A 9,667-nucleotide genomic window follows, 5' to 3' on the forward strand; every position below is an offset into this window, starting at 1 on the left:
ACTTTTTCTTTAGGGTTCACCGATTCTTGGCCTCACCAAATATTTTTCATTTTTGAGAACAGAGATTTAGCTAGAAGTCAGAAGAATAAATCAAAAATTAGCTAATGAACAAATTCTACCAAACACCATCATCAGAAAAACGAAAAAGACTAGTAATATTATCCACCGTAGCATCCTCCTGCGGTCCTCTAAACAAGACTTGAAGCAATACAGAGCAAACTAATATCAAAGGAACTATTAGACTAGTGGCTGCTCCCTTAGCATTAGTAGTTCAAAAGGCATAACTTGTTGATTAGCTTGTATTTCCCCCTCCACCAGTCTTCACAAGAGCATGCCATGTATTTGAACTCAAAATCTCTTAATATACACCATAAATACACACTAGAAAGCACATCCACATTCCAATACATGGAAATAATTACAAATGCTCCACAACAACTACGATTAGAGTATTACAACATAACATTCTCCCCCACTGGTGTTGCCAAGAAAAAAGCCAGCAAACCAGCAGGTTTAGTACCACATAAAACATACAAATCCAAAACCCCAAACCCCTAAACACTAATAACACAAGCCTTCCTACCTTAAATCTCTACAGCAGATCAGCAAATGTCAAAAAACCCATTTGCCGCAACCACCGGAGACACCAATCACCAAACCGAAAACTACAAAGACAACAACATACTGCAAGCTATACTAAGTACAACAACATACTGCAAGCTATGCTAAGTAGCGAAATTAGGCGAGGATGGAATCCCAGTCGATCTCCCAAGAGGGATATTTCCGCAGCACGAAGCTCTCCGATTCATCCCACGGCACCTCCGTAAAGTCCAAATGCTGCATCTCCGACGCCGGAGACGAGCCGGATGAGCAGTCATCGCCGCCCTCCGACGAGCTCTCGGACTTGTTGAAGTCCTCCGAGCCCAAAACGCTCGTCGCCGCATTCGGTCGCCGGCCGGCATCGGCAGCGGCATCCGGAATGGGCTGAAGGGCGCCCTGTTTCGGAGAATTGGCGAGGGTCTGGCAGATGGCCTGGAGCTTGGCGTCGACGGAGGAGTGGAGGGGGCCGTCAGCGGCGCGGGCGATCTCGTCGCGGAGGTGCGGGAAATTGAGCCTGGCGAAGTCGCCGCGGAGCCGGAAGGCGGCCTTGTCGTAGGCGAAGGCCGCCTCCTCGGCGGTGTCGAAGGTGCCGAGCCAGAGGCGGGTCCGGTTCTTGGGGAGCCGGATCTCGGCGACCCACTTCCCCCAGTGGCGCTGCCGGACGCCGCGGTAGAGCTTGGCGGGGCGCGGCGGGGGAGGCGAGCCGGCGTGCTTCATGGGCTGGGCCCGGGGGCCGAGGAAGCTCGGCGCGGCGCGGCCCTGCGACAGTTGCCGGGCGGCGAGGAGGTTCTGCTGCTGCTGGAGTTGGATTTGAGCTTGGATTTGCTGAATCTGGACGGGAGTAAGGTGGTTCAGACCAATCGGGCCGGGACTGCCGGCGGCAAGAAAGCCTGAGGAGGAGCAGTCCAAGATGGGATTTTGAGGGGGAGGGGAGGGTGAGGGAGTGGGGACAAGGGGGCTGAAGGGATAGGAAGAAGAGGAGAGGGAGGGGGAGGGGGTGGAGAAAGAGGGGGAGGGAGAGGAGGAGGAGGAGGAGGAGGAATAGGAAGAGGGGGTGGTCTCAGGGGTGAAGGTAGAAGAAGGGGAGGGAGAGGAGGAGGAGGTGGAAGCACATCTGATAAAAGGTTCAAATGCTTTCATGAGCTCCTCACTGAAGGGATCTGAAGATAGTACTTGATGGCTATTGTACAAATCTATAACTGTAGCCATGAAATCTAAGCTAGAAAAAAGGGAAAATGACACTTTGAAGCTAAAACAGAGAGAGAGAAAGAAAGATAGGATTTTTAAGAGAAAAAGAAGAGGATAAGTGAGAAAATCAAAGGAAAGATTGGATCTTTAAGCTGAGACCCACCTGGTTCTTAAACAAAACCAAAGAACAGGAGACTGGGTCCTCGGAGAAAACACCTAAAAAAGAGGTTTTGAGTAAAAAGTTTGCCTCTTTTGATCTAAAAACAGAGAGAAAACAACCACAAGGGTATAGAAAACAACCCTTTGGCTGATTAAAGAGGGAAGACTCGGAAAAACAAAAAAGAAAAAGAAAAATTGAGGATGAAATCCAGAAGAAAAAAAAGCTCTGGATCTCTGTTCTGAATCCTCTGGCTCCCTAGTTAAAAATAAAAAACCCTCTAAGCCTTCCTTTTTTCTGTCCAAAAACCAAAAAAAGGACCTCAAAACTGGATTTTTTTCCTTCCTTTGAAGAACACAGAAGATTACAGAAAGGGATTCAGAGAGAAGATCAAAAAGAGAGAGCGAAAAAGAGAAGTGATTAAGAGTTTAGAGAGCAAACCTTTGGGGCTTTTCCTTGGAAGAGGAGTGGGAATCACTCAGTCTCACCGAAGGTGGTGGCGGGTTATGGCTTTTGGGTGGAGGTCTCTCTCTGGGGAGGAAAAGAGGGGACTGGCAGCAGGTTTATATAAGCCCCCCTCATCTCTCTTTAGCTCCGCTAATCATCTGAAATTTTTTCTTGATAATGTTAATCCAGTGATTAGTACTATTAATTATGCTCTTAATTCACACGCAATGATGTCATCATCTGATGTCAGGCAAACACCAACAAACGAAGTCTAACCAATGAATAATTGGCACGTGTCCACCGAACGCAGCCACATGTGTAGAGGACTACCGGCTCCAGTAGGGTACATGGACACGTGCCAGGTTGTGATCGGGGAATGGGCTGGTTGACCGTGTTAGTAACCTCCTACGCTCCGGTTTTTGGATTTTATGGAGGGTTGGAAAGTGACCGGCTCCGGCTCCGGCTCCGGCTGCAGATCGGCTTCGTCCCCTTTTTTTGTTTTTTCACGTGAATGCGGTCATGAGACTTTTCTTTTTTTTTTGAATATCCTGCAAAATTTATCCTACCAATCCGAATCTGTTTAAGATTCTACGACTGGTATCCATTTCAGATCTAGGTAAAAATTTACTCAAAAATTTCAAATCAATACAAATGTAAGTTAGTCGATGGCTGGATTCATTCGATTAATATTTATTCGGACCGGATTATTCACATTGGATCAAGTACCCAATCTAAAATTACAAAAAATAAAAAAAATAATATCAAATAGATGTAGACATAAATAATTTGATAAATAATCTAAATATAAATGGGTTTTATAGTTTAATGGGAAATATAAACGTTAGATGTTCTTGAAGTTTAGGATTCAAATTTTTTTCGTAATCTGTTAAATTCTAATAAGTTTTAATCTTAAATCTCAAACTCATCCTAAGATTCTATTAGGGTTCCAGATCAAATACCCAAAAAAATTTCATTCAACTACCATTCTTAATTTTTTCTCAAAAAAAAAGGATTCAAAATTTTTAATATTCATATAAATTAATGAAGTTAAGAGTGTTAACTAATATAATCGGTAATGAGTTTAAATCTTCATTTTGGTAAAGTTTCTCTCCAATTTTTACAAAATTATAATTTTGTTACTTATCTATTTGATCTTGAAAATATAAATCATTAAAAAATAAAAGTTGATTTTTCCTTGATGTCAAATGTGCATATAATGATTGAAATAAAAGAGAAGATAATAATTGAATGAATCTGTTGCAGTTAAGGGCTCATAACTCGATACGTGAGTTATTATCCACTTTGGCTCATGATCATATTTGGACTTCAGTGGGCCTTGGTCATTCAGAGCCTCACAGTTTTATCCTTTAAAAAGTGCCTCACGTGAGAAAGATGGTCTCTTTCTATATAGACTAGATTCTTTCTTGACTCCAATCAATGTGGGACTAATAATATTCTTTCTTCTACACCACAACATAGCCCCCCAATCAAGAAAGAATCTGTATACTCCCACAAATTATGTCTGTGTACTCCCATGAAGTGGTGTTTAAGCGAAAGGAGTCCCACAGTCTATGGAGGGTGAGATCCTCCTTCTAGCGCTAATGTTGCAGTCAAGGACTCATGGCTCGACACGTGAGGTATTATCCGCTTTGACTCATAACAATCTTTGGGCTTCAGTGGGCTTTGGTCATTTAAAGCTTCATGATTTTATCCTTTAAAAAGTATCTCATGTGAGAAGAATGGTTTCTTCCTATATAGGCTAGATTCCCTCTTGATTCCTCTAGTTTCAAAGAGTATAACTTTTCTTTTACTTTTTTTTATTTCTGTTCTCAAGACTCGAACTGACTTAAGCATCAGAGGATCAAGAATCGGAAGATTTTTACCTAGTTTCTTGACTGATTTTGCAGATTGGAGAAATTTTCGTCAGGTCACAATGATCACTCTAGCCTAGCCTCACTCGATTCGAGTCGTCTTACTCCAGATTTTGAGCCTTGCAGCAACAGATTAGTGATAGAAGAAGGACCTTTCTGATTTTTTTTGTAGAAAAGATGGTCAAGACACGAGCTCAGCATCCCTCTCCCTCTACTTCAGAAGAAGGAGCACCTGAGACACCACCACAGGAACCAATTACTGTTGATCCTCAAGAATTCAGCTTTCTTGTTTAGCAAGTCCAAATCTTAACAGCAGCTGTTAAACAGCTTCAAAAAAAAAAGAAGCAACCGTCGAAAGAAGCTCCTCCCCCAAATGCTTTGTCTCAGTTCAGCCTCATTCAATTCGAGTCGTCCTACTATAGATTTTGAGTCTTACAGAAACATAATAAAAAATGCATATTAAACTTAAAAAATTCAACCTGAGTGATAAATGAAATTAATGCTAAGGGATAAAATATTTTATTAATGCATATATGGTTCTATCACACTCAAGGCTAGGAACATGGAGAAAATTATATTCTCACATAAAAAATATATATATAGAAAAAATTCAAATAATCTCATTTTGTATCTTTATCACCTATTTTCTCATATTAAGGGCCCAACCATGTATGAATCTAGGACATGAAATGATTGGACAATGGCTATATCTTTTATACATCTGCTTTTCTATCAAAATTTAGAGCAAGAATATAGAACATGTGAGATTATTGTCTGAGATAAAGAATCATGTCATGGAGAGCTATTAAGATCTGAGCCATAAGAAAGATAATTCTCTCCTATATATAATAGTTAATCAATGACCATTCGTTAATGGATATCCAAATTAAAATGGACTTGTAGATTTTTTTTTTTTCTCTTGCATATAAAATAGTCGAATATATAATTATTGGGTAGCAATTCAAAGGCCAATTAAGAGTATATATAATAGCTAAAAGTGGATCCCGCTTAAGATGGTGAAGATAATATTGCAAAAAAAAATTCACACTCTATATTAGCAATTAGATTCTTTTACCAAACTAAAATATCATAATTTATAGATTCTATCAAATTAGTACCATCATACTGACATTAATTAGAGATAAGTAGTTTTTTTGTTAAAAAGTGGAGGGAACCAAACTTCTTAAAAGTGGAGACCATTTTAATTCTACTACAATTAATTTTGATAATGAATTTGCATATCTCATAGATATTTATATCATGTTAAATTAAAAAATAAATGCACAATTATACTATCATTTTTTTCTAATCTCACTCTCTATTATAGCATGTTGATGTTCTCATGAACCCTCTTGTTATGCTAATTGTAAAAGCTAAAAGATATTCATTTCCATCTTGCTTTATTGTATATGAGCTTGATAAGGATCTGGAATACATTCTATCAATAATGTTAGCTGTTCTAGCAAAATTCATTTTCTTTATGTGTGCATCTTTCTTGTTAGTCTCACTATCCTAGTTTCGTAAATAAAGGTGGACATATATATTTTTTGTAAAAAAAAAAAATATTTTTATTTAAAATAAAAGTCAGTTTTTTCTTCTTCTTTTTATTTCTTTCATGGTTGCCGAAATAAGTTTTCCACCATGGATGAGACTTGAGTGGGTGGTGATTGAAATATAAATAAATTATAACTACAAATTTTAAATCAAATGTTTGATGTCTTACTGAAAGTAAATTTAGGATTTATATTATGAGATTCTAGAATATTTTTTCTATTTAGTTGTTGGATATTTTATTTGCTGATTTTTTGGAATGTACTTATACTCATTTTTTTTTATTTATATGATGTATCAAAGGAGGAAAAAAAAAACTAGAATACATAGTTATCACTATTAACATGATTGTCAAATCCTGAAAGTGATGTGGCAAATTTACGTTGAGCTTTGATCCTCACGACGAATTTTCCACATCAAGGATCATGAGAGCAGGTTGAATAGGGTATGCAGGTCGAAGACGCCACTTTGGTGTCTCGTTCAGATTGGGTGTTCAAAAGATCCTTGGGGATGTTGATGCTTGTGGACGTGGCCTAAAGTGAGAACTTTGGTGATTGATGGTTGCAAAGAGGCCATGAAGAGGGTTCCACACAAGAGTCATGAGAGCCTTTGAAAAAACTTTTTACATGTGAGACAACAAATCAAAGAGAGGTGAGAGGACCATGTAATTTATGCTTGTGTTTCATGTTTCCGGTCACAGGTCTCTTACCTTGTTTGTTGCCCTTTTTCCAGTTCTTGGGTGCCCTTTCACAGTTATGAATTAATTAAAAGAGGTAGTCAATATTGATATAAGTGTGATTGTGGGCATTTCTTTTCATGGTGACGCCAACAGCTAGTTATAGGGTTGGCTTCTATTTATTCTTTCAGGTTACGTGCGATAATGTAAGGTTAAGAAGAGACTTAATTATCGAATCATGATTCACATGTTTCATCAAATTATCTATCATGATGTATATATATGATTTCATAATTATAGCATAATTTTTAAATTGAGACGTGCCAATATATTTCAAACACCAAACTCGTACTGTTGGTGAATCCTCTGCACACCTAGCTAGTTTGCGGATGGTATCATTTTGTTTGAAAAGCAAAGGATTTTTTATGATATTTTTTGGGTAAAAAGTTAATGATATATAATTATTATTATTTTGTTCTAGAATTATATGGTCCTTACTGAACTAGATGCATGGCAGTCCGTGATTAATTTCTCATCTCACCAATTATAGACTTTGGCCGATCAATCTATTCTACTAATCGAAGCTTTTTAACTCCCAATTAACATCACGAGACTTCACTCGTCAGATGTCTGCCTTGATGTCCTGATCTCCTGTCAAAAGTAACATACTTTGCAACCATAGCACGGCTAGATTCGCAAAGGATATGGACTCGATCTCTTGTCCGTGTGTCATCACATGATTAAATTTCTAAGTCAACATGCAGATAATTTAGAGGAGCTACCCGTCTACGGTTCCCGTGCACCATCTCAGCTTTGCTGTCATGCACACGTTGCGTATGAATTTGGATTTACTTGGAGCATTGCAAGACTTAAGGGGCCTCAAGCGGCTGATCCACACAAGACACGGCTCAAGCCATTCCATTCTCATTATATATATTATTATGTTATTTTATTTCTCATAACGGTGCAATTGAGTTGAGTTAACTAACTAGAGGGTGGAGGTGGACTTCCATTCAAAATTTGATTCTTAATATCCAATCTTACACTTAATCTAAAAAAAAAAAATATTTAAAGTTGATCCGACTCAAATATCAATTGAGCCTCTATTCTATCTTGAATTTAAAATTGAGATCCAAAATTTAAAAAATATGATTATAACAAAATATAATATATTATTATTTAAAATATTTAATATTATAAAAATATATATGGACTTTTCAATCAGATATTTTACTATTTGAGTCCAATTCAAAAAAATTATTCAAACTATTTAAATCCGATAACAATCAAATTGAGTTGGGGTTGAATTTCAAAGGAGCACAAATCAGCTCATGCAAGTTGTCCAGCAAGTTGCGCCCCTAATTTCTTAGAGGATACGGTAACAAGCCGCGCAAGTTGCACCCCCAAAATTAACGTTATTAATAGCAGTGACCATTAAAACAAGCAAGCATTGTCATAACAGGGTAATAAGATAACAAAAATGCTTGGAAGAAAGCGGAAGAATAATAAAGAAAGGAAGAAGAGAGTTGATTAATTAATTAAGGGTGGTTAAAGTTATAATTAAATAGGGTGCTTAAAGTTAACCGAAAAAGATAAGAGCAAGGAGGTGTGGTGTGGTGTGGAGTGGAGCGGAGACGAGAGCTCTTGGATTGCGGCGCGTGATGAGGAGGTTTGGATTTTACGAAAACTAATCGGAGGCCTTTTCCCTACCTTTCCACGCCACCATGATTCCTTCCCTCCTCCGTTTGTCCAACCTTGGCCCCATGTCCCCTGACCCCAGGTTTTCTTCTCCTTTTTCTTATCTTTCCTTGCTTAGTTTACTTCATTCGCGTCAGCAGTGGGCGTTACAACAGTTGTAAGCTTGGTAATACTGAGTAACGGCCGTGAGTAGGATCTATCCTTGATTAATATAAACCTAGCTGGACATTGAACCGGACAGTCTGGTCTGGTTTTTCACTCTGCCTCTGCCACATGTAGACAGGTCCAGTCCAATTAATAGACCCAATAATTTTTTTTGAGTATTTTATCTAATTAATTTTAAAAAAAATTATTTATAAAAATAATTTAATTTTTAATTTATTTAATAGATTGATGCAAAAAGATAAAATGTCATTTTGAATGACGTTTTACCGTCGTCACGTCACCTCCTATTTTTCACGTAGACGATACAAAAAAAAAAAATTAAAATCATCAAAATAAATGATGATTTTTAAAATATTATTTGAAATAATATTTTTAAAAATATCATTCCAAATGGCTTTTTAAAAAACGTCATTTGTTTTTGCGATTTTAATTTTTTCATCTAAAAAAAGAAAAAATAATAAAAAATAAAAATTTTAAATTTATAAAAAAAATTATAATTTTGATAAAAATAAAAATTATCATTTCAAATTAGTATCTTCATTTCAAATTATCTTTTTAAAAAATATCTAAAAAAATTATTATAAAAATAAATTAAAAATACCATAAAAAAGAATTGAAAAGAAATAGAAATTATAATTCTAAATTTAAAAAAAAAATAAAAATTTTAATTTTAATTCAAATAAAAATCATCATTTCAAATTACAATCTCCTTTTCAAATTAATTTTTTTAAAAAAATATCATAAAAGAAGAAAAAAATGAGAAAAAAATAAAAATTATAAATTTAAATGAATCCGTACCAATTGGCACCTACAAATCCATACCATTCTCATCAATACATGATGAACGTTGAATGTAACGTTCCATCTGTTTCACAATCTGCTCATGTTAAACAAATTTCATCGAATTTAAAACAGCAAGTTTTAAATAAAAAAATAATATTTTTATACTTATATCTCAACAGTCCGTCTAGTCTGAATGGAACATCAGGATCATGCTGCTCTGATGGCATCTTGAGCAACTGTCATCGTAATGGACTGATAGTTGACATACGCTCCCATATCCAAATCTGTAAATTTTAAAAAAATCATACATGATAAACCCTATGTGAAATATTATTGAATATTAAAAATAAAAATTTTTAATTCACATACATGTAATAATACAAGATAACCACCAATCTCGCTTTGATCAGCATAAGAACCCTGACACATAGCTCTGTACAGGCAAGTTAGTACTGCACTGCCCCAATTGAGTCTACGAGCGAAGTCTAAATCCTCTAATAATGGCAAAAACATCAACTTCATCTTATTCGA

The 9,667-nt window shown here is 36.6% G+C and overlaps 1 protein-coding gene across 1 annotated transcript; it reads right to left on the minus strand.

Annotated features, from left to right (window-relative positions):
- Window positions 1–375: 375 nt before the first annotated feature.
- Window positions 376–2,493, minus strand: LOC105056862 (ethylene-responsive transcription factor RAP2-13). The gene has a single exon (XM_073247407.1). The coding sequence runs from the start codon at window positions 1,807–1,809 to the stop codon at window positions 739–741; it is 1,071 nt and encodes a 356-aa protein (XP_073103508.1). The 5' UTR covers window positions 1,810–2,493; the 3' UTR covers window positions 376–738.
- Window positions 2,494–9,667: the final 7,174 nt, after the last annotated feature.

Source organism: Elaeis guineensis, chromosome 13 (genome assembly GCF_000442705.2).
Source record: "Elaeis guineensis isolate ETL-2024a chromosome 13, EG11, whole genome shotgun sequence".
In the NCBI taxonomy this organism is placed as follows: domain Eukaryota; kingdom Viridiplantae; phylum Streptophyta; class Magnoliopsida; order Arecales; family Arecaceae; genus Elaeis; species Elaeis guineensis.